At 51.3% G+C, this 24,450-nt stretch overlaps 8 protein-coding genes across 8 annotated transcripts; 3 read left to right on the top strand and 5 right to left on the bottom strand.

The window, feature by feature from the left end:
• Positions 1–220: 220 nt before the first annotated feature.
• Positions 221–982, top strand: COCMIDRAFT_32433 (uncharacterized protein; the record flags this gene model as incomplete). Its single annotated transcript, XM_007684985.1, has 1 exon — positions 221–982. The coding sequence occupies one exon, from the start codon at positions 221–223 to the stop codon at positions 980–982; it is 762 nt and encodes a 253-aa protein (XP_007683175.1).
• Positions 983–1,319: 337 nt separating this feature from the next.
• COCMIDRAFT_82241 (uncharacterized protein) lies at positions 1,320–3,083 on the bottom strand (the record flags this gene model as incomplete). The annotated part of the gene is made up of 1 exon (XM_007685032.1): positions 1,320–3,083. The coding sequence occupies one exon, from the start codon at positions 3,081–3,083 to the stop codon at positions 1,320–1,322; it is 1,764 nt and encodes a 587-aa protein (XP_007683222.1).
• A 3,035-nt stretch (positions 3,084–6,118) lies between these two features.
• On the bottom strand, positions 6,119–7,824 carry COCMIDRAFT_32431 (carbohydrate esterase family 4 protein; the record flags this gene model as incomplete). The annotated part of the gene is made up of 4 exons (XM_007684984.1): positions 6,119–6,443; positions 6,497–6,876; positions 6,926–7,500; positions 7,551–7,824. 4 exons carry the CDS (start codon positions 7,822–7,824, stop codon positions 6,119–6,121), a joined length of 1,554 nt encoding a protein of 517 aa, XP_007683174.1.
• A 3,077-nt stretch (positions 7,825–10,901) lies between these two features.
• COCMIDRAFT_32430 (uncharacterized protein) lies at positions 10,902–12,233 on the bottom strand (the record flags this gene model as incomplete). The annotated part of the gene is made up of 6 exons (XM_007684983.1): positions 10,902–11,218; positions 11,268–11,483; positions 11,541–11,619; positions 11,678–11,749; positions 11,801–12,019; positions 12,057–12,233. 6 exons carry the CDS (start codon positions 12,231–12,233, stop codon positions 10,902–10,904), a joined length of 1,080 nt encoding a protein of 359 aa, XP_007683173.1.
• A 1,784-nt stretch (positions 12,234–14,017) lies between these two features.
• COCMIDRAFT_1060 (uncharacterized protein) lies at positions 14,018–15,662 on the top strand (the record flags this gene model as incomplete). Its single annotated transcript, XM_007684938.1, has 2 exons — positions 14,018–14,203; positions 14,253–15,662. The coding sequence occupies 2 exons, from the start codon at positions 14,018–14,020 to the stop codon at positions 15,660–15,662; spliced, it is 1,596 nt and encodes a 531-aa protein (XP_007683128.1).
• A 910-nt stretch (positions 15,663–16,572) lies between these two features.
• On the top strand, positions 16,573–18,400 carry COCMIDRAFT_32428 (uncharacterized protein; the record flags this gene model as incomplete). Its single annotated transcript, XM_007684982.1, has 4 exons — positions 16,573–16,584; positions 16,849–17,057; positions 17,105–17,978; positions 18,356–18,400. 4 exons carry the CDS (start codon positions 16,573–16,575, stop codon positions 18,398–18,400), a joined length of 1,140 nt encoding a protein of 379 aa, XP_007683172.1.
• Positions 18,401–18,647: 247 nt separating this feature from the next.
• Positions 18,648–21,734, bottom strand: COCMIDRAFT_82171 (uncharacterized protein; the record flags this gene model as incomplete). The annotated part of the gene is made up of 2 exons (XM_007685031.1): positions 18,648–20,713; positions 20,771–21,734. 2 exons carry the CDS (start codon positions 21,732–21,734, stop codon positions 18,648–18,650), a joined length of 3,030 nt encoding a protein of 1,009 aa, XP_007683221.1.
• Positions 21,735–23,323: 1,589 nt separating this feature from the next.
• COCMIDRAFT_1057 (uncharacterized protein) lies at positions 23,324–24,107 on the bottom strand (the record flags this gene model as incomplete). Its single annotated transcript, XM_007684937.1, has 4 exons — positions 23,324–23,624; positions 23,681–23,773; positions 23,982–23,997; positions 24,071–24,107. The coding sequence occupies 4 exons, from the start codon at positions 24,105–24,107 to the stop codon at positions 23,324–23,326; spliced, it is 447 nt and encodes a 148-aa protein (XP_007683127.1).
• Positions 24,108–24,450: the final 343 nt, after the last annotated feature.

Raw genomic sequence — 24,450 nt, 5'->3', positions numbered from 1 at the left:
GTCTATACGCCACTAGCACCGCCCCACCTGCGTCATCGCACCCTTGCGTCGTCAGGCTGCGCCCCTCTCTGAGCTGGTTTCCGCACCCCTCACCACTGCTACAAATACCCCTGGCCATACGTGTCTCCTGCCATACACTCTACACTGACGTACTTGTTTCTACGTACTTACAATCCACTACAATCTAACTCCTTTCAAACTACAATACACATCCACCATCATGGCTGCCACCGTCAACGTCGAAAACATTTCCATGAAGACGAGCGAGGAGGAGATTAAGAGCTTCTTCAGTTTCTGCGGAAAGATTCAATCCATAAGTGTAAAGCCTACTGGCGACGACGCCCAGTCCGCCTCCGTCACCTTTGAGAAGGCCGCCGCTGCAAAGACCGCCCTTCTCCTCGACAACACTCAGCTTGGACCCAACTCTGTGCATGTTACTGCTGCTAAGAGCATCGACGAGCTTGCCGGAGAGAAGTCCGCCTCAGCCGAAGAGGCCAAGGATGGCGACCACCACATTGAGCAGGAACAGAAGCCCCGCGCACGTATCGTTGCTGAGTACCTCGCCCACGGCTATGCCATTTCAGACAAGGCCATTGAGCGTGCTCTGGCCGCAGACAAGCAGAACGGCTACAGCACAAAGTTCATGAACTTCATCAACAACGTCGACAAGAAGACCCAGGCTACACAAAAGGCTCAGGTCGTGGACCAGAAGCTCGGCGTCACAAACAAGGGCTACGCTGCCTTCAACACCTTGACCAGCTACTTCGACAAGGCAGCCTCAACTCCCACCGGTCAGAAGCTCCGTGCTTTCTACGAGCAGGGCAACAAGACTGTCATGGACGTTCACAATGAGGCAAGGCACTTGGCGGACCTTAAGAAGCAGAAGGCTGGGGAGGCTGGTGCCACTACCACCACGACCACCACCGCAGAAGGCAGCGAGAAGCCCAAGGAGACTGCCACCGCTCCTGCGCCCACCTCATAGACGACTTCTTTGAAAGACACAACACGAGGTTCTTTTCTTTCTTGACGATACCTACATAGCTTATAGTATTCATGAATGCTTGCGCATGATACCGATCACACGAGCGCGGAGTTTGGGATGAACTGGTCTGGGCAGTTATGAAGCAATAAAAACAATACATTTCACTCAGAATCCACTTTGCTTATTGGGATTCCTTGCACCATGACATATCTATTACGCGTCTCTGAAACAATAAAAACCAATAAAAGTCACTTGAAGCCAAAAGTCACTACCAAACACAATCAAACAAGGCAAACACAAACGCTCGCCCTCCAGAGAACTGTCAAACACTTCTTGTCTAGTATCCCCACTCCCCACTATCCAACAGACTCTGGCTCGCCACAAAGCTAAACCCACCAAACGGGTTGTTGTTCTGACTCTCAAACAGTGAATCATCAAACTTCTTGGTCAACACAGGACTAAGCGGCAGATCCGTAAAGTCCTGGGCAAAGTTCTCTGCCAACTCCGGGTCCGTAATCAGCGGCTGAATCGGCGGCTCCAACTCCCTAGCCTCGAGCTTCTTCCAATCAATCTTGCGGAAGAAGCGATGTTTCTTGATTGTCTGGAGATCCTTGGACATGTTGAAGCCGAGGCGCTTCTTGGGGTCCTTGCGCAGGAGGCGGGTGAGGAGATCTTTGGCATCGGCGCTAAGGTAGTAAGGGAGCGAGAGCTTCTGCTTTACGATTTTCTCCTGGATCTTGGCGTTATTATTGCCCGTGAAAGGGGGTGAGCCAGTAAGCAGGTCGAAACCGAGGGCGCCAAGGGACCACCAATCTACTGCTGCGCCGTACTCGAGGCCTTGGACGACTTCCGGAGCCATGTATTCTACGGTTCCGAGGAAAGAGCGGCACGGGTTGTCTTCGTCGAGAGTGACTTTGCTGAGACCGAAATCGGTGAGGAGAAGGTGACCTTCGGAGTCCAAGAGGCAGTTCTCAGGCTTCAGATCGCGGTAGATGACGCCGACGGTGCGGTGCAGATGGTCGAGGGCAAGTACCATCTCAGCCATGTAGAAGGCTGCAACGTCCTCGGAGAACATGCGCTCAGCGGCAAGATGATGGAACAGTTCGCCGCCTTGGGCATACTCGAGGATCAGATACAGTTTCTCCTGGTCCTGGAATGCATAGTAGAAGTTGACAATGAACGGATAGCGGTTCACGCTCTCCAAGACATTGCGCTCCGTCTTGGTCTGCTCAATAAGCTTCTTGTGAACAGTGATTGAGGCCTTTTTGAACTGCTTCTGCGCAAACAGACGTCCAGTTTCACGCTGCCTGACAAGCAGCACAGTACCATAACTACCTTTTCCAAGGCACATCAAAGGCTCAAAGTCCTCGGCAGTCATCTTACGTGCCATCCCATTGTTCAGCATAGTTGACGTCTTAGAAAGCGTATCGGCGCTGAAGTCCTCGGCGTTCAGATCAATTTCGTAGCTCTCCATTTCCGTGCGGTCGCTATCACTCTCTCGACCAGACATACTGGTGTTGCTAGACATGTGCGATGCGACCCGGCTCATGGCGACACCTTTGTTGGAAAAGTCTTTCATAGGGGAATCGCTCCTGGAGGCCAAGTTCAAGGCCTCCAATTGGGCCTTGAGGCTGCTGATCCCTCCCATGGTAGATTGGGGTCGCAGCGCGGGACTGCTAGTGACGCTAGGGAGACCAGAGCGGACAGGCCCGAACCGCGGGGTGCTGGTAATGGAATAGTCCGACTCTTCTCCACCCGATGTGACGGGCGTGTGAAAGCCACGAGTCACGTTGGTAGCCTGCAGACCTGCATTTGGTCCCTTCTTCTTCTTTCTCTTGTTCTTCTGGGCCTTCTTCATAACCGCTTCAAAGTCCAACTTGTCTGGTCCTAGCTGCTTGCCCTCAGGGTTGGGCTGTGCGCTGCGCTTTGGCATAGGGCTGACGATGTTGATCGGCGGGGTCCCAACATGGAGGGGTACTCTTGAAGGACTCATGTCCATATCCTCCAGGGCAAACATGTCATCGTTTGGTACAGCAGGCTCGGAGGTGTTCGGGATCTTGCCCGCGAGCTGCGCATCGTCATGATCGAATGCGAAAACCATGATGACGGTAATGAGGGGTAAAACAATTTAGAGATATTTGCTCTCTAGAGGACACTTGGGTTTCTGCAAGTTTCAGTCAGCCTTGTGCATGTCCTCAGTTGGGTAGGAGATCGCGCACATCCAACTCCAGACTTGGGCTGCCCAAAATCTATGCCCGCCGCAGAGGTTCACGGCGGAACGCCCACCCCTACTTGTCGGACAAGGGACGCGAAAGAAGCGTCCGTCTTATTTAGACCCGAGCTCAGCGCGCTATATGGGAAGAAGGAGCCAACTACGGTAAGCTGGGCAGTAAGTTGAGAGGCAGTCGCGGCGGGAGAAGCAGAGCCCATAGATGGTCGTGTTGGAATACTGGGAATGGTGAAGGTCGAGGCCAGGTTTGCGATCCTGGCAGGTGTTGTATGGTGGTGGTGGTGTGTCGCGGTGCAGGGGAAAAATCGCGGTTGAAAAAGGTGGTGGAGGAAAGGTCAGCGATCAGCGGGAGAGGCTCAATTGTCCGGATTCTTAATTTGGTGCCTTGGCGGGCTAATTGCGGTGGCATGTGAATGACCTAACACCCGAATGGTCACCCGGCCCCGGATTCACATCTCCACATATGCGTGGAGCTGCACCTCGTGCGATGTCTATTGTACCGCGTGTTTCCTGGCCAGGACAAGTCGGTGCACTTGGCTACGCGACCATGGACGTGGCAAGGACGCAACGAAACCGAGACGCAGCCGTGAGGCAGTTGGTGAATCTCAGCTCAGCGCATTGAAACATTCCCCAGAAAGAGATAGCGCCCTCCTTTCAGCGCCCTTCTCCGCAAGCGACGTGTTGAGATTTGATTGCAAACACAGTCAGTTGGCCAGCCACCGTGGCTGTAGCGGCGCGACGGCGTGGCCGTAACGTAAGGGGGGGCGGCTCCAAACAGGAGGCTCCCTGTTTGTTCCAACCAGCTGGACGGAATCAAGGCGCGACATATGACGCATTCGCTTCCACAAGAAACAACTTCAGCTTCGCACTGCACGCCCATGAACTGTCTTCATCCTCTCCAAGTTGTGATGCAATATTCCCATTCTTCCGAAGATGTATAGTACAAGTCCATCACCCGAGGTAAAGTGGGTACTACTGCTGGAGTTGCGGCCCGCCGAGGGAGGACCTTCCCTACGCGCTTAGCTGCCCTTTATACAAGAGTGCACACTGCGCATACAGCGGTATATAAACGTGATTAAGATGAGTTTCTCCATCGAAGCCTTCCTAGCTCAGTGGTAGAGCGCGTCACTAGTAATGACGAGGTCGTCAGTTCAATTCTGGCGGAAGGCAGCTGATATTTTTTTGCCAGTGCAGCAGCCATCGGGCCCACATTCTTCGCGCACAACTGTTGCGAATAGGCATCTGGAGCTCACCTCTCCGATGACATTTCGCCTCAAAAATCGGGTTGTTCTTTTTGTTCATGCATTTGCATTTGATATGGATGTTACGGGTCTTAAGTACACATCCATACAAGGGCTTGGGCTTGGTCCATTCCTGACGCTGAGGTCGGTTTTTGATGTATACTCATGTGGGGACTGACTCAAGAACACATGGTTCGAGTATGGCAGTTACACGGTACTCTTTACAGATTTGCATGCCTATGCAGTATAGAAAGAAATCTTTTTGAGTGAAGTATGGCAGTATGAGAGCGCGATAACTGGTACACCAATGTTCAGAACACCTGTAGTACAATCGTATTTTGTACTGTTACTGGGTTGCAACAAGCGCATATGTTAGTAAGAGCAAATCCGTATACCCGTGCAAGCAGTAGTATATCAACAATGCTGGGACGTGCTCGAGAGGCAGGTATGGTCGAGTGACATGTCTACACAAGCTTAAGCAAGGTATCTTGAGACAAGGGGTCGACACCATAAATAAGCCTCTTGATAGTAATATTGTCACAGCCATTAGAACAAAGACCTACCCAGTGCTAGAACAATGGAATAAGGTACGCTCAGCGACATTGAAAACCGATGAAAAACACAACCGTACCGGCACTCCAACATCTCATCCGCACCTTTGTGACTTCCAAGATACCTCATCATGTACAAACTTAAAGGCAATGCGAGCGGATCAAGCCCATCACTCGCCCATCTACACTGGCTCCGGACCACACCGTACGTCATTCTCCATCACCACCCTCCAGCGCAACCCCCCTGCATTAGACCGACCTCGTCATCCATTACCTACGCATAACGCCTACCTCTCACCAACTCGACGCGTAATCCCCACCCAAAAGAAGCAAAGGTAGCTCGTAATCCCCCCCAAAAAAATAAACTTCAACCACCTCACTGCTTCTATACGAACGCGTAATAACGCACCGCTAGCGTTCCTCTTGCTTTCCATTTCTTTTTTTTTTGCTGACAAAGTTTAACTTGGCGAGTACGAGGTGAGAAGTGCGATCAAGCCAGGTCGCCCAGAGAATTCTTTTTTCTTTGTCGTCGTCGTTGTCGTCGTCGGTATGTTAATGCCGCGGGCTGCGAGGGAAGGAAGAATACAGTGGTTTCACTAGGCTGAGTGGCTAGGAGTGGCTGGGCGAAAGCTTGTTTCTCCACAATTTTGGGAGGGAGGGAAAAGGAATGGGTGGCTGGAGTTTTGTATCTCGATGGATGGAAGGAAAAAAAAAGAAGGGTGAGTGGGTTCTGTGCTTCTTCCGCGCTATCGAGTATGCAGATGGATGTGGTTTATTACACTTTTCGCGAGCAAAATGTCAGCCCTATTCAGCCACCGCAATATCTAAAACATCCGACATGTTCATTGTAAAAGCAAAATCGAGATACTTGGGAAGATAAATCACTGGAACCGTAGCGGGGCACTTGCTCGAGAGGAAAAATATTGTGGTTAAAAACTAGCTTTTTTTACCTCGTGATATCGTTGAACGGAACTTGTATATTGCCCTTGGGCTAATACAGAAAAAGAGTTGTACATCTGATCTCCGTCTCTTCTCTACCGACATAACCTTTTTCCTAGATGCTTCAAAAGATCATCTCCTTCCTACGATGATCGAAAAATTGACAATTGCTAGCTTAAGTGCACTTTCCAAAGCTAGTGTTGCATCCAGTGCCGCAGTGAGCAACGGTGCTTCCACACCATCCGTACTGCGAGCAGCAGTTTCCAAACGTCGAACCAGTGCAAGTGAAACCCGAGGTTCCACCACAAGTTCCGTCGGTAGAAGCCTTAGTAGCGGCGGCGGTGGGCTTGGGTGCAGCAGCAGTGCTCAAGGTGGTTGAGCCGGCGCTGTTACCGCAGGTACCGAAGCCGGTCTGGCAGCCAGTGCCACAGTAGTCGTTGGTGCTGCCGCACCAACCTGCAGAGCTGCAGCACTTACCGAAAGTGGATCCTGTGCAGGTGCTGGGAAAAGTTAGAAAATGTATAAAGAATGTATAGATACGGGTGCTTCTTACAATCCTTTGGTACCACCGCAGGTAGCATCAGTGGACACCTTCTTGGTTCCGGTGGGAGTAGGAGCAGCAGAGGTAGGCTTTACACTGGCAGAGGTAGGCTTTGCGCTGGCAGAAGTAGGCTTTGCGGTGCTAGCACCACCAGCCTTGCGGTACCAGTTATCGACAGGGTCGCCAAGGCATTCACCGACAGTAACGGCTTTGTAGCCGAGCTGGGTAAGAGTGGAGAGCATGTACTCGGTCAGGTTCATGGCAGTCTGCTCGTGGATGTCGTGGCCAATCTCGAGCCACTGGGAGTTGGCGGCTTTAGCTGAGGAAACGTTGCCCTTGAAAACGTCCTTGGCGTACTGGATCAGAGTAGGGTCATCGTGCTCGTAGTCGTCCTGAAGAAGTCAGTTGTTATTTCCAAAGAGCATCATGAAGTGTGCGTACAGTGTCCAAGTTGAAGTAGGTGACGTGGTAGCCAAGGTCAGCCATGTCTTTCTCGCAGCCAGACTCAGCAGTGCAGCTAGAGTAGGGAGGGCGCATGTAGGTGGGGATTTTGCCAACAATGTTGCGCAGAGCCATTTCGTTCTTGATCATCTGGTCATGGCGATCCTGCGAGGAGATGGCGCTCAGATCCAAATGAGTCCAGGTGTGCGAGGCGATCTGGTGGCCTTCAGCGTCCATGCGCTTGATGACCTGGGTGAATTCAGGGGTGATGTCGATTTGGCCCTTGCCGATGTTGTTACCGGTAATGAAAAAGGTAGCCTTGGCGTTGTAGGAAGCCATGACATCAAGAATGTGGCTAGTGAAAACCTTCTGGGGGCCGTCATCGTAGGTGAGAGCAACGGTTCCTGGCTTGGTGCAGCTGTAGATACCGTCCCCACCAAATTGGACACCTCCAATCTTGGTACGGGCAATGGAGGCGGTGCTGGTGCCAGCTGGTGTGACGTTCTCTGGGCATGCCGGGCCATGCTTGTAGTCACAGCCGGGAGAGAAGCAGTAGTCGCTATCATTTCCGCAATCTGGAATCCGTCAATGAAAAGTCTTGATATGTAACATGAACAAAACATACAGCCGGCTTCTGAGCAGCACTGGCCAGCAGGGCAGTTGCCAATGCCAGCTCCACACTGACGGTCGTCCTGACGGCGGATGATTTGTGTCTTGACCTTGTTCTTAGCACTGGCGATCTCGTTGACGCCAGTGAATCGTGCTCCGATACCAGAAAGCAAGTCACGAGCCTTGGTGTCCTTTGGATCTAATCCAACAATGTTAGGAAGGCCAGTTCCATGGCCACTAACGATGGGGGCAATGGCTACAACGGCCGCAAGAGCAGCAGAGTAGTGCATGTTGGAAGAGTGCGACCTGTCCTGATTATGGAATTAAAAGTAATAGTCGAATTGGAAGTGTAAATGGGAGCGAGCGAGCGAGCGGAACGTGGTGGTCGACAAGGACAACACACTGAGAGACTTGGAGGTGGAAAACGAAGGTGGGCCACAATAAGTGTGGTAGGAATTAGATATCCGGTAGAAGGTACCCGGGAGTAAACATTTCAAGGTGCAGACACGGTTAGTTTATGAATGGCAGATGATCGACGACTTGGACCGATGTGTGGTGCCAGTGCCAATACCGACTCGCGCCGAGACTAGTGTCTCCACCTGATGCTTGTCTAGATGCATGTGAGGGCGGAAAAAGTACACGTCCGTACTACCGACCCCTGGTTTGCAGGCATGAAATGCGCGCTACCGGCTTCGCTCCGGGAGCAAATTCCATGGGTTGCGGGTCGAACGGGCTGGGTGGGCATGCAGGAACGAGAATGCTATCACAATGGTGGGTAAAAAATAGACTATGGTGTATTGACCTGTTTGGTTTGAAACGCAGTCTAACCTGTGTGATATTGCGAAAAGAGGTCATCTTACACTCATCTGCCGTCTGGGAGTTTAATCACCGCCATGGCCTCGAAACGATGAGTGATTCACACCTGGGCGTTCTCCCTGGCCGTCTTGATGTTCACAACTTGGCTGACGTTGCCCCTTGGGCGGGCCTTTGGCAGAGGACAGTAATGGTGTTTCGCGAGTTCCAGGGGCGGCACGATTGCCTTAGTCCATCATAAGCTGTCGTACCAGGCCAAAATGCAGGGGAGAAGGTGACGTCTTCCCCTTCCACAGCTGGTGGTGCGGCAACTCAACAACGCCATTAAAGCATCGACCTATTGCAGGCGCATTGGCAACAGTCGCCGAGGCTAGACAAGCGGCCGCTATGGGCCTTGGAGCAGAGCTTGTCAGAGGTTAAGAGGTTCGCTTGGCACGACCAGTCAGGCTGCACGCCATGTCGGTTTGGGCTGCCAAGACGTGAATACGGTGGCTTAAACAGTGGCCTGCATCAAGGCACCGCATACTCTAGGTGCTGTGCAGCTTGGTGTTGTTGAAGCCCCTGTGGCCAGGTGGCGGCGGGCGAGAAGAGAGATTAGAGAGTGCCGAAACATGCGAGAACGATGAACGGCCCCATATCGTGCCATTTTGGGTACCGTCGCTTCCCGACGATGTCGCCCGAGCCAATCACCACTATTGCCAAGCCCTACTCATCTTATGTACATCGCACTCTGCCAGGCCTTCTGCCAGGCCTGCTCCCAGCATACTTTACGACTTGGCTCGTCCAAGTCTGTCGCCCACCTGCACTCTTCCAAACACGGATGCCTTTCACGGACACGAAACCACTCAATATTTGCCGCCAAGGGAGGTGGAGTAGGGTTGTATTGGCTCCATGCGGCTTTGCAGCCAGATACCGTTGTGCCTGATTCATGCCAGTCCCTTTAAAACGTCTCCCTCCCAAATCTGGTGCAAGCATCCGCGACCCAGCCCTCGGGAATATCGCCAGAAACAAAAGGCCGAGCCTATTTTCAGCGCCATGCCTTCCCCCTGTAAGACAAGCTTTTAGCTTAATGACTGGGATTTTCAGCCCTAGGCCAGCAGCTTGACTCGGACACGTAAAAGACGCCACAGTTAAAACCTACGACAGCCTCGTTCTGGCACCCGTGTGATCCACTACTTAGCCCTTCTCGAGTTTTTTGCTATAGGGCTTAACGGTGGGGAGTGTCGTTTGCGGCCAGCAATGCGACTGGCAGAGCCACCTAGTCAGGCATGGACACCCCTCCCGAAGCCGCGCCAGCTACGACTAGGATGCTGATTGGCCTTTGTCTGTCTCGCAGCCGGTTCGATACCAAACATCGGCTCAGCACCGTCGCGCAGAACAATAAATGCAACGACTCGAGGAGCATGGCAAGCGCTGCCCTTATCAACAATAAATCGTCTCCTTTTTTCCTTTCCGTTCCAATTTCGGCCATGAAAATTAGCATGTCGCTCATTCGTATTCACATCGAGCGAAGTAGGGTTACCATGGGTCTTGCTTATGCTGCTAACAAGTACCAAGTCCCTTCTCGCCGCTATTACACCGCTAGATTTTACCCTCAGACAGCGTTAATCTGGTAGTATCCATACACACGGTTAAAGCAGCGACTACGGTGTAAAGACATGCTGCATGGTGGGAGACGTGTTCCCTTTGCGCTTCCTCATTCAAATCACGTGCATGCCAACATGCATTACTCCTGTACGGTGGTGCATACTTCGTAGTAGAGGCGAAAACCGTCGCCTTAGCATGTCATCCTATAATCCATGTGCGAAAAAAACATAAGTTGTTGCAGAATCGGAATATTGCCGCTGATCAAGAGCAACAACGTCAGCTGTCTTTGCGAATCGCGAATCGAATATCCACACTGTCCATTGCCATTTCGTCATCGTTACCTGAAGGCTGCGGTGTTACCACTGTGCGACATAGCCACGCATGCCTTTTTTCTCAACCGTTTTCTATTCCATTACGTGACACAGAGTCTGCAAACCATGTCTCCACCATTTCATCTTACACCACGAACCATCCATGTTGCAAACAGAATAGTGCTTCGCTTAACAATTTACATGCTGCTCCAAATCCGTCGAATGTATGATTCTAAGACTCAATGGTTGGGTATGACATACTTACCATCATGCCGGGTTGATCGGACCGCCACCCCTGGTCCTCTGTCAGCGGCTCGGTTCAATCGCGATCCGCTGGGAGGCTACAGTTGACGTGTGATTTGAGTTTTTTAAATCCATGATTACAGTTCAAAACGCGGGGTCTGCGGGGTATGCATTGAGCTATGTTCACTCTCAATCTTGACGTTCATGCAGGAGGACATTGTGCTCATGTTAGGCACAGACTACTAGCGTGTAACAACGACAACTTCTTCCCTGTGCGCTCTTTCAAAACACAGACAGAAGATGATCCATTGCCTCGCTATGAGGGGGGAAAAGCCAAGATAAAATCGAATAGACAAATGGTATTTCTTGCACTGTTCATTCTCGCTATGGAATATCGGGTACATAAGCTCATCTCAACATATCTCGGACTTATCCACAGATTCTTGCGTAACAGTGGTTGAAACCATGATACTACTACCGTGTTTGACTCTCAATTCCTCCTGACTGTTTTGGGCACATAACCAGTGCAAGTCTATAGTATTCAGCCCGACCGCCTTGGTTATATCGCGCGTCGCTCTGCTTCCGATGGTTCCTAGTTCTATCCTGCTACCGTGGTTATTATTTGTATCGCTTTCTGCTTGTCTTCGATAGCCATGGGAGTCATAGGAGGTCTTGGTATGGCCTGAATTTGTTAAGACTGCGAATGCGGGACAACACCCAATGATGACGGCTGTGGTGACATGAGCGTTGGAACGCATACAGACAAGAACTCAACCTACCGATTGAACATTCCACCATGCCCCAAATAGCAAGCCATGTGGGATCAAGTGGTGCGCCCATCGCTTCAGGCTTGGATGCGTTCACGGCTACCTGAGCAACACGAAGACACGCGAATAGTATGCAGACAAAACCTGTTCCGAACAAGCATAGCATTGATATCTTTTTCCTACGTGGCATCTGAAGGCTCCACGTGAGCCATATTGGAAGAGCCATGACTGTGGGAGTCGTGAGTTAGCAATCCATGCCATATCTGGTATTGTAGGAATACGTACTCATTAAATTCGTAGACGTATCTGCAACAAAAGAAAAATACAGGCTGAAGAGTTGAGCATTATGCCGAGCTTTCCCGCCCTATAGTAGCAAGAAAGCATTAGTTGACATTCTCAAGATCGACGACGAGTAGACTCACACAACCTCCCGTCCAAAAACCAGATGGAGTGCCACACGATTTGAAGTAGAAGTGGTAGTTTCCAAAGAAGGTCTACAACCAAAATGAGTTGACAGTTAACACAACGTTCTGGTAATTACTTACAAGTACACAAATGCCAACGATGCCCCACCACACAACAGTATAACCCCTGGACAACCCGACCAACAATCTCCGATAAAGCAGCAACAGCGAGCACTTGACCGCCCACAACACCCCCCAAAACAAGTTGAAAGCAGCAAATACCATCTTCGTCATAACAGCCGCATCATGTGCCAACTCCGGGTACGGCGCAATCTCTCCATTCACAACAGCATACACCCTCTGCATATACGGCGACACAGCAATATACAGCGTGCACTTTGCAACGTAGAAAGCGAAGCTGGCAAAAACAAAAGTAGTCGGACGCCGTAATCCGTTTGGGTTTGGCAATATTGAGACCTATTCTGGCGAGGACGACGGAGCTTGTGAGACCGAGCATCGAGTAAGCGACTTTGAGCACTGTGCCCTGGGCGAAACCGTTGGTGCGCGTCGACATATTCTGGTTAGATTGACTGGAAACGAGACTATCGCAACTAAAGAAGAAAGAGAAGAAAAAAAAGTTCAGAAACGGGGGGGAAAGGGAAGGAAAGGGGGGGAGAGGGAGAGAGGCAAAGCAACATGATAGCAAGGTAAATAGATGGCGGTCGTTGTACTTTCCTGCATGTTCGGCTTATCCAGGTAATGGGGATGCGTTACTATCGCTTGCCTTTGCGGCGTAGACGTAAATCGTCATAGTTGTCGAGACCTAGTCGGTTGATGTTGCGAAGGGGATGGGATGGAGCGCTCAATTTACTGTGCCGAGCGTATGAATGCAGCCCCCCCCCCCCTCCAACAGTGGATATCGTCATTTTGAGAAGATTTGCAGGGAAGATCGATGTTTGGTACCCTGGATATGCCTCTGTGAAATGTGTGATTTGAGATCAGTGGTTGCCTTGGGATATCCTACACGACAGATCGGGGTGTACTTTAACTGCATGCTTGAATGATCACTCGCTTCAGCAAGTTTGTAGGAATTAGAGGCTATCTGGTGACTTCTGGTTAGAATTGATGATTGATCACGAGATTGTGGAAAACAATGTGGTTTCTGTTGGTGGATCGTTTCTCGCAACATTTGTTGTACTGATTACTGTTGCTTCTCAGTATCCTCTTCATCAAGAGAGAATTTGCCACATCTTGGCGATACGAACTTCCCGCACGAGGACAGGGCGGGCTTGGGGCTCAAATAGAGCAATCCCTTCACAGAGAATCTTGAGAAAGATGAGGGGTCTCGGTCCAAGCGGCACATGCATGTTGGCGGCACGGGTTTAGCGTCCGCTTCGCGTGCGCCCAACGGCCAACCTCTTCCCTCAACATTGGCTGGAAAGCTCTGCCGACTATGCTATTGGTTAGGACCCATGCAGAACATAGAGTGCCCTTCTTCGACGGCGTAGGTCCGGGACAAAACGGGACTTATGAGGCGTAAGTACGTAGTGGATGATCCCTAATACCCTGCGAACCAGCTTGTATTTGGCATATTGGTGGGTTGCTGCCGTTTCTTCACATCAAGGGCTCCATCAGATGCAAAAGCGGACTCTCGGCTCGAGCCAAGACGTAATCTGAGGGTAAAGACTGCGCATACCTGCATCTGAATCCTATCGAGATTAACCCCGAAATCCTAATGCAACCATCAGTTTCCTATCGTGCCACTACATCTTGCAGCCAAGGCGGCACAGTCTGTGACACAGCAGCGAGCAAAGAACTCTCGGCTACTAATGAGTGGTGGATTGAGAATAGTCGCTACAACACTTTTATTGTTTGCATACACAGTAACTAGGGTGTGTTTTCCCAACCAAGGATGGTGTTGTGGCGAGATTTGAAACCATTTCATCGACCTACAATGTGCACTATCGACTCGTACCTAGTAACAAGAATGATGACGTCCTGAAGAGAGAGATATTCCGTATGCCTATTGCTTAAGGCTATTTTAGTGAGTCGCCACTTCGGGTCAACATCATCCTCGGTTGGGAAAATATACCCCTGTTACCCTGTACACTATCTAGCTCTTGCACATGTAGCCGGCGGTCAGTTCAATTGCACCCTGCAGCTAGATGCGATACTTCGCTTCATTTCCAGACATTATGTGCAGAGCGAAATGTCGATTTCTTAACGCAGCTACGCTCGGGGATACTCACCGTCTCTTATAAGTGACCATTGAGTGCCATAACTCTCACTTGAGGCATCTCTCCGGCTTTAGACGCACTCTCCTTACCAAGCTAATTGCAAGACACAGCAACGCACGGTATGAAGGCCTCTTTAGTTGCTTTTCTTTGGGCTTTTTCTGCCATTGCTTCTGCACAAGACGTTTTTGAGTCCTCGGACTTCAACGTTGTTGAGGCTCTGGCTAACAACGGCGTCAATGTCTCCACTATTCCTGCCCTGGCTGGCCTGAGTGAAAAACGTGCTGTCTCAACCGGATGCACGGCGGCTGTAAGTTACACTGCTATCCTTCAAGGGAATTTTCTGATTCTCGGGAAAGTGTGTTGCCCTTAAAACCATCTTCGGAAACAAGCTTCTCACCAGCGGATCACCCGCGTACGATGCATTCACCAGTGGATACTGGTCTGTTCAAGCAGCTTTCGTGGATCCGGCTTGTGTAGCGAAGCCATCGATAGCGCAAGATCTATCAATCTTGGTACTCATGTCTCGTCTTACTCAATGTCCCTTTGCCGTAAAGGGCGGTGGACATACTGCCTTCCCTGGCGCATCTAGCATTCAAGATGGCATCACGATAAACATGGAGGACATGAACGAAATCACACTTTCCAGCGACCAAAAAACCGCATTCATAGGGCCAGGAAATCGATGGGGGTCGGTATATGAAAAGCTTGGTCAACACGGCCTTGCCGTCATTGGGGGTCGCGCGTCAGAGGTAGGCCTTGGCCTTGTTCTCGGCGGGGGTATCAGTCATCACTCAAGTATCTATGGATATGCTTGCGACAACATTGCTTCCTTTGAAGTCGTCACTGCGGCAGGTGCTCTCATTACTGTCACCCAGACCATCCACCCAGATCTTTACTGGGCACTTCGTGGAGGTGGGAACAATTTCGGTATTGTCACCCGATTTGAGATGGAGACCATTCCCCAGGGCTTGATGTGGGGTGGAACTCGAGTTCACCCAGAAGCTACTTACCCGCTTGTTATCGATGCATTTGCTTCTATGGCAGAAGACGCCAGCAAAGACCCTAACTCTGCACAGATTCTTTCATTTGCTCTAGCAGCTGGCCAATCGGCCGCACAAATCCAACTAGAGTACCTTAAGCCTGTAGACGAGCTCAATCCCCCAGCTATCCTCAAGAAGTACCTTAATATCACTTCGATACATACCGACACCATGAATAGGACTTTGGCAAATGACACCTCCCTGATAACTGACCAGATGCCCAAAGGTCACCGCTACGCATTCTGGGCGTCTACCTTCAAACTGGATCGGGACCTCATGAACTGGCTCCAAGAACGCCATCGAAAGGATTTCGCTGCAATGCCCAACAAGGGATCACTGACATTTCAAGTCTTCACTGTGCCCGCTATGCGAAGAATGAGCAGGAAAGGCGGTAACGCGCTCGGGCCCTCTCCCACAGACGGACCATTAATGCACAGCCTCCTCTATCTGGTCTGGTCAGACGCTTCTCAAGACACCAATATCCAAAGAGCTGCCCAGAACTTTATCAGTACAGCAAAGACAGAAGCAAAGAGACGGGGCAAGTACCACGACTTCATTTACCTGAACTATGCTGGGCCGTACCAGAATGTTATCCCAAGTTATGGCAAGGAGAAGTTGGCTAGGCTCAAGGCTGTCTCTAAGATGTACGATCCTGCGGGTGTGTTCCAGAAGCTGCAGCCGGGTGGGTTTAAGCTCGAGGGAGCGCCATTTGGGGAGCGGATCTGATCTGAGAGAGACCTATTTCGTGTAGTATTTATGGATAAAGTATAACAAGAAGTCACCAAAGCGTCCTCCAGACTTATGGTCACGTACAAAGATGCATATCCTCGCGGAACTGAATTAGGTGAACACCAACAAACTACCATCACAAGTGAACACTTATGAAAAACACTAAATGAATAGCAGTTTTGCCTCCTTGAATGTGTCTGGCCATTTCAGTTCCGCGAGAGACAGAATAGAGAAAGTACGTACATACTTGGAGGACCTATAGCTATGCACGCTGTCTAGTCTAAATGTAGCAGGAGTAAGGTGCCGTACGAACACTTCTGACCAATGAATGTGTTGTCGTTCTGCCCCCACATCTTAGTACCCGCAACTGCAGCAACATCTGCTTCGCAACTCGAATGCAAGCAACGTTCAAAAACATTCAGTTTGGTTTGATGGTCGGCATTGGTGGTGGTGTCCCGAGTTCTGAAGCAGACGTCCGCTTAGGCGACGTTGTTGTCAGTCAACCCCACGGGAATCTTGCCGGTGTGGTACAATATGACATGGGGAAAACAACACTAGGCGGCTTTGACGAACCGGATCGATTGATGCACCACCAGAGGTGTTGTTGGCAGCTGTCGCGCGCGTAAAGGCTAATAACCTGCGTGGTAAAAGCAAAGGTCTCTGAGTACATCTCCAAGCTGGAAGGCATCCCCAAGTTTCAATGCAGCAACGCAGGGGTTGATGTGCTTTTTAAAGCAACATACGACCATGTTGCAGGGCAGACGTGCGATAGGTGCAGCTCTAACAGACAGGAGGCCCGGCAGGCACGCCACATCGGCGAGGAAGTAGTGGTACACAACAGTCACAGGGCATCGTTGACTATCTACCGAAGAGCGAGAATGGTATAATATTGTACACAACGCGCACGATGGAGGTAGCGGTATCGTTAACACAGTACGATGTGCTGGAGCTAGAGGCCATAGATCGTCAGGATACGATCGATTTTTTCTCCAGGTTAATAATCAGGAAAGAGCTTCTCCGTGACCACACCGCGAGGGACGAGCTACTAGAAGAGCTGACACGTCTACCGCTAGCCATCGCGTGAGCGGCTGCGTATCTGAATATGAATCGCATGATAATCGCGAAATATCTTCGACTACTGCACAATACTGAACAGGACCTTATTAGTCTACTAAGTAGAGAGTTTCGTGATAACACGCGATATAAAGGCTCAGCGAACGCAGTGGCGACTACGTGGGTGGTGTCGTTCAGCCAGCTACGCGAACGCGACACATTTGCGGCAGATTTGCTAGAGTTTATATCCTGTATAGAGTGGAAGGCAGTACCATGGTACTTGCTACCAAAGAGAGATTCGGAAGAGGAGATGGAGAATGCAATTGGCACGCTGTGCAGGTACTCCTTTCTAATAAGACGAGACAGCAACACTCAAGAAACGCAAGAAGAGAGGAAGACCATACAGAGCCGGATGAGGAAGAGTGGTATGATACCCACCGACTCGTGCACCTGGCGACACGGATCTGGTTCAACAAGAATGATAATTCAAGTAAAGTAGTGAAGGACGCAATTCGGCATGTTGCACATGTCTTCCCTTTTACAGCGTACGACCGTGAGCTGATCATTTGGAGAGCGTATTTACCGCACTCACTCCGATTACTCAATGGTGGGCAGCACTGCAACAAAAGCGACATTTCGGAGCTGTGTCTGCGAGTAGGGATCTGTCTGGGGAAAAATGGCAGATTACGGGAGTCGTTGGTATGGGTGGAAAAGGCATGTCAGCAGAGAGATCACCTTAGCGAAGATGATCCAGAGCGCCTCGCCTCGCAGTATCATCTTGCAATTATATACACATTGGATAGGCAGATGGAAAATTCGATACTGCTGCTAGAGCGCATAGTACAAGTACGTATGAAGACGCCATATTCCGAGAGGCCAAGCTTACTGGCATCGCTGGATGCTCCCGCCAGAGCATACGCTCTCAACGGACAGGGGCATAAGGCGAGAGAGATTCTAGAACGAGTGGTTGAAGCAGAAGAGAAGACACTACCGCCAGAGAACTACCAACTACTATTATTGCAACAGACGCTTGCAAGAGCATACGAGGCCTGCAACCAAATGCACAAGGCGGTGCCCCTCCATGAAAAAGTCGTCAGAACAAGAGAAAAGATACTGGCGCCGGGGCATCCAGACATACTGCACGCGCAGCACACCCTCGCGCGATCGTACCTCCTGGCCGGACAGGAACAAAGAGCAGTGCCGCTGCTGGAACAAGTCATAGATGCGAGGGATACAACGCTGAGTTCAGAGCACCCGAATGTCGGCATGTCGCATCAAATACTTGCGATAGGATATTATAAGCTTGGGCAGCTAGATCGGGCGGTGGCACTACTGAAGAGCATTGTCGCTGGTGAAGCTCGCATGCTGCGAGACGATCATCCTTCGTGGCGGGAGACGATCGAGCTGTTGAATTTTATGCTTGCGAGGTTGGATGGGAACGAAGATGAAGCGTTGGAGCCAAATGAAGAGGGTTATTGGGATTTCGTTCCCAGTAAACCGGCCGCCTAGCAGTGTGTCAAATCAATAGTAGTTTCCAAGGCTGGCCAATGTCAAGTACTACTACTACACGGGCCACCTTACTCGTCGAGAAGATTGAGTACCGAAATGATACTCTTTTATACGTTTTACCACGCAAGAGAAGAGAGCCATGCATGCATGCGCCCCCAAGTCAAACAGAATGACAATCATGTTGTTGTTAATTCTCATTGCCTCACTTGACATTGCATGAACGAACGAACGAACGAACGAACGAACGAACGAACGAACAAACAAACAAACAAACAAGCAAATAAGAGAATTCTCGTTGCAAACAAAAGTAATCCAGACTTTGATTGCTAACACTGAAATCTAACTTGAGACAACAATGGAAAAAAGATCGTGTATATTTCCTTCACATCCTACTTCTTCTCTACAAACAAAGACAGATCATCATGCCTTCTCCTCAGTAGACTTGCTGACGACCGACTCATCTACTCTCTTGCTATCAGATTCAACACTCTTGACGTTGCCTCCGTCTACTGCGTCTGGACCTGAGCTAGGAAAGGCACCGGGAGCGTCAGCGGATCCAGGTGCTTTCTCCGTCACTACAGGCTCCTCTAGCTTCAAGGCAGCTGCAACCTTGGACGTGAACGACTCAAGAGTACCCGATGCCACAGAGGACACTTGCTCGGGCAAGGAAGTGTTTTCAGTCTTCGCCTCAGTCTTCGCCTCAGTCTTTGCCTCGGTTGCAGAAGCAGACTGAGGCTCATCCTTTGACAAAGTTTGGGCCAGTTGTGACTTTTCTGATTCTGGCGCAGCACTCTCGTCCGCTGCAGCCTTGGTGGCGATGGGTTCTTCAGTCTTTGCAGGAACATTGAGCGATTTCTGTATCTGCACAGCCATCTTGGCAGCTGGGACGTCCAGGCTACCGTCTTCAACAAAACTCCAAATTGCAGTCACAGGACCGACGCTCAGTTTCTGGGCTGGCACAGCAGCTGCAGCAGCCGCACTGCCTGGGGCTGGAGACGAAGCAGGTTTCCTCCTCTGTGGGCCCTTGGCCCGACTCTTTCGAGCATCTTGCAGCGGTGCTATCTCCTTTTCTTCCACTTCCGGCTCAGGTTCCTTGACTTTAGGAAGACCCTGTGGACCTAAACCAATTTTGTTGTTGAGGTCCTTGAGGAAGCCGGCTTGGAGAGCAGCAATTTTGCCCCCAGCTGGACGACCAGTCAGCACTGATTTCACCTTATGCGGCGAAGCTTCGTTCTCGCTGGCTTGTGACCCCGCATTTGAACCATTTTCTGAAGGGCCAGTAGATGACTTGGTTGGGCGTGCTGAGACATGACCCCTCGGGCGTTCGGGGATGATAGGTATTCTCGCTCCCCCCGCAGGCGACTCCTTCCTGACAGGTCGGGTAGGAATGATAGGCTGAGCGGGGACGGAGTGTTTCTGATCCTGTGGGGAATCTTCGGCATACTCGTTCGTTTCCTCCATCTGTGGGGTGCTGACCGTGGTCTCGAGGTATCCGTGTGACGGCGCGTCTTCCCAGATATCCTGGCTTGGGAAACGCTGCTGCATACCGGGGCGGCCTGGTGTCTCGTCCCGCACTTTTCCAAGAAGCCTGTTTTCGGCAGCGAATTGCTTCGTATGGTCAGAAAGGAATGACTTTTGATCTTCCTCAGTGATCTGGCGCTTGCGTTTCTCTTCTGTTTCTGGGCTTTCAAATGCTTTGGCGGGACTGACATCTCCTTTGCTGACGGCAGTTTGAGGCTCTTCAGGCTCCTGGGGAGTATCAACGGTAGTCTCGAGCTGCAGACTACCAGGCGTGTCCTCCCAAACATCTTGGCTTGGGAAGTGGTGGCGAGCATAACTAGGACGCTTGACCTCATCAGCCTTTGAGTTCGGCTTCTTGGTCTCTTCATCCTCTGGGAAGAGCGGTTCATATTCTTTATGCGACTCAAGCGGAGTGCTGCTATGTTCGTACTGAGATGGGCTCGGAATCACACGTTGCTGTTGCGTGCCCCTATTCCTGCTAGAGCTCCTACTGGAGGTGCGCTGCTTGGTGATGTACTGTGACGTGCCGTCCTCATTGGAAATGTATTCATTGCCGTGGCGCTCGAGCTCCGGTGATACGGCAGGTTGCCTCCACTCAGCATCTGGGTGCTTTTTCAGTTCATCAGAAGCAAGGATGGGTGTACCATATCCGCGCTCGGTAACCCATCCACCCTCAGCATTAGTGTTACCGCCTCGCGGTCCAAGGTCTGCAGTTGGGGGGTCGTAACCTCCACCATGAACCTTACTAGAACGGTGTGTAGGTGGGTCAATATGAATGACTTCTCCCTTGTCATTTACCTCTTGGCCGGCCTCGTTACGGAGCGGGGAGTCAGCGTGGCGAGCTTTGTTCAAAGAAGTCACGCCAGAAGATTGTGGTCTTGGAGAAGCCATCCTTGAGGCATATTCCTCGGTGGCCCTGTAACCAATCTGCTCATCGGGAGTTCCAACGACATCTCGGCTAGTGCCTGCATAACAAGATTAATACCAAATACATATTCGTTTGATAGGATCAAGTAACGTACCCACTCCGACGTCTTGCGACCTTGTGTGCACAAGTTTTTCCAGGTTGTCCGCACCCCAGTGGTAATCTTTTCTGTTTTCCTGAATGTGAGGGCCATACTCGCCCGCTTTCTCACGCTTCAAATCGTCTGGGTGCTTTTCGTACCACTTTTGCTCGAATTCGTCCGTCGATATCTTGCCATGGCCGTGCATGCCATAGCTGCCAGGAGGTCCGTGGAAGATCTCGCGGCCGCTCTTTGTACGCCCATGATGACGGCCACTGGATTTCTGATGGAAACCAGTTCCTTGAGATCCAGGCTGTTGCGCAAATGGCGCCGGACTTGGAGCCTGCACGTCTCCGGCATTGCGAAACATGGGCACCTGTACGCCAATCTCTGGAATACCATGCTCGTCCTGATCGTTGTAGATTGAGCTGGGGCGTGAACCAGCCGACGAGCCAGAACGGCCAGACTTGGCTTGGGAAACCTTGTCATCAACTGACAGTTGCGAGCCAAAGCCAGCGGCTGCTGCTGTTTGCGAATCAGTCCGCGTCACAGCCTGAATCCGTGTTTTTGCGGTGGAGCTCGGGACTGAGGCAGTCGGAGCATGCAAGGGCAAGTCGCCTGCGACATTCTTGGTATGCTGTGGAGAGCCACCCTGGTTGTCTTCATTGAGTGTCTTGGACAAGTCCTCGAAACTGGCGTATTCGGTGCCTTCCTCTCCAAGCGAGGGCATAGAGACACTGGGCGGGCGAGAGGGCAGCTCGGTGCTGAGGCGATGGCTATCTTTTGGTGGGCCACCGGGTACATAGGTGGGATCGTTGAGCGGGGAGGGGGCATATCTGTCCCCGCTTGGAGAGACGGAGCGGTCCATGCCGCGGTTCGGACGAGGAGGAATCTTGGGAATTTCCATATGGCTTCCCGGCGCCGGCGAGCGGCTATTCTGGGAGCGCGATGGGCGTGGAGGTATTGTTGGTTGAGCGGTCATTGTGTGCTTAGCCGTTACTCGATGGCTATGTGGGGTAAAGATGTTGCGTAGACTGCGGGGGGGTCTTGGAAGGCTAAGAGAAAATCAATGTCAGTGACAGATAAGACACGGACTGGTTGTTTGATACGTCGAGTGTCAGAAAGACAGCGGCATTGAGCACAGTGAAGAAACAGACAAATGTAGAGAAGTGGTCAGCCAGCTCCACTGAGCTGTAGCCAGCCAATGAGGGGCAGTGCAAATGAGAGCCTGAATGCTGCGGGACAGGGCGAGGTTTTATAGTAGTGCAAACTCACCACACGACACGACACGCAATTAGGCCCGACACTCAAAGTGAGGCTAAAGAGGAAAATTGGATGGTTCGGTATGGTGTTGCCAGATGGCGCAGAGTGGATTGGCGTGGTGAAGCTGGGGTGGTGGACTTAAGTAGCAGACAGCTCTGCGACCCGCATTTGCATCATGCCTGGATATGGCGCATGGGGCCCTGGCGTCTGGCGTCTGGCATCTGGCACGCGGCAACCATCATCAGCGCCCGCGGTATGCACGCGCATTTGGTGACTTGGCTTTGTTTTCTCTGTCGTGTGCTTGCCAGTGATTGCATCGAGTCGACAAAAAGAACAAGAACAAGAGCATGTCACTTCCCCCAAACGCTGTGCAGCCATTCATTGTGCCTGTCGCGTTGGACATGAACATCAGAGGTGCCCAGCCACTATGCCGCATCGAGGACTATGCGACTTCAACAACAACTACGTGGAGGCCTTCGAGCCTGGCAAACTCGGGCTATCCACAATTATCTCGTTAGCCTTGTGAAGTGTCCGGTCAAGCCAACGCGACTGGACTCTGCAGGACGAGGACGTTTCTTATCAACTGCGCGCCATTCTGCAGACTCTTCAATGATGTGTGCGACTCCCGGCACGAAAAAGCCGCTAGTGTTCCCCGCGCCGAGAAAGTGTGGTTCCTGGCAAGTCCCTAGCAGCCACTCATCGGCATGCACAAGGGCCAGCAGAGTCTAGGTCGGGGCCAACGACAGTAATCTTTGTTTGCTTTTGAGCCCAGCGCATCCCTTCACATGCCATCTGTCCTGCGTTGTCCGTGAGAGAGCATGGTCTGCTTACATATGACCAAAAGATTGAACAGCGTCACCACCCCGCCAGTATGTGGATAGGAATGCAAGCTTCTAGAACTTTGCAGGCCTTCCAATAGGCCCTGCACAGTCTCCACATGTGCAGTTACGTATGTTCCCCCGCCTTGGGCTAACTAGTACTACTTCATGACCAATATTCGACTGTCAAACGTACAGCACAGAAATGAAAATATAATATCGCATTCTCGTGCCTCTAGGTTTGGCCGTACGCCTCCGCCTTCAGGCAATCCCTGTGATAGATATCTCCCAATAACGCCTGGCTTTTCACCCGTAATACAAACAGATTCAATCGTGGCCCGACACCAGGACGCGGCTGTGATGGCAGAATCCATTTCGCACTCGGTCCCTGTGTCTATTCCAAAACAGGTCGTACATTCGCAATCGTTGCCCACATCTACTGCATTCTCATCCAGTCTCTCATCGTGTTCCCGACATGTGAGCCTCCTTTTTAGATGATCATCTGTGCAACGCCCTGTCCACCAAGCGTCTTGCTGCCCTGGAACTGCTGGCCCTTGATACCGGCAAGCGCATAGAAGACTGCAGCAAGCATCAGGAAGATGGCTGCGACAATCAAGCTCGTAGCCATGGGCCAGATGCTGATCCATTGTATAGTGCTCATCACACCATAGATGGCAGCGCGCATATAGTTGGAACTGAATTTGCGGATGAATTCGTCGAATTTCGACGAGGTTGGGCAGATGCGAAGAAGGAGCGGTATCTCAATAAATATAATGATGAAGGAGCACACCCTGCGACGTTGATTAGATCTTTAGGCCCAGTGCGACACAAGGGGTAGACAGCGTACAAGCATACGATGCTGAACGCAATGACAAAGTTGGCGTGAAAGATGTTGGCAATGCCCAGCGCAAAGCACAGGAATATACACAGCACTCCGGTCCTAGACGTGGAGTTAGCTGGGACAGTCCGAGGGCAATGGAGGTGCGTGGCATAGTAGTCGTGATGGTGTTTGAGTCCACCACACCGTGTAGTGGTCTGATGGTCTTCCAACACCGCTCATGCTTGGCGATTCCCCCTGACGGCATCTTGGTGATATCTGTGGGAAGCCTGGGTGGCGTATGGAAAGGTGGTGAGGGGACGCGACTGACCATTGTCCGTAGATACCTTCAAAGATGCCATGTCAGCAACAATGCAACAGCGCCAGCGCCAGCGGCAGTAGCTGCGGCGAAGATCTTACTGAAATTTCGCGACTTGAACTCTTCTGCGAGCGTCATGTTTGCTTTGGAATCCCGACTCGTAGGAGTTCAGCTGTAAGTATAGGGCAATGTCGAGTGCAGTCTGGGTCGCTTTGTGGACGGCGCAAGCTGTGTGGACGGAGCTACTGTAAGACGGATTGGACGAGCGTCGGTGTCGGTTTTGTATAAAGTGGGCTGGGTTGCGGGCGTGGGTTGCGAGTGCGTAATGGAGTTGTGGCGGTGCAGTATAGTAGGTGGACAGGCGTGCGGTATAGCGGAGTGGGTGGCTGCCTGCTTGTTGCGATGGCAATGATTACGGTTGCTTGCTTCTTCTAGGTATGCTCAGCCCTCGGTCGGCGCGGCCTCCACGTAAACTAGAGCG

The sequence above is a fragment of the Bipolaris oryzae genome, assembly GCF_000523455.1.
Source record: "Bipolaris oryzae ATCC 44560 unplaced genomic scaffold scaffold_6, whole genome shotgun sequence".
NCBI lineage: Eukaryota > Fungi > Ascomycota > Dothideomycetes > Pleosporales > Pleosporaceae > Bipolaris > Bipolaris oryzae.
This window is presented reverse-complemented; position numbering and strand designations above follow the sequence as displayed.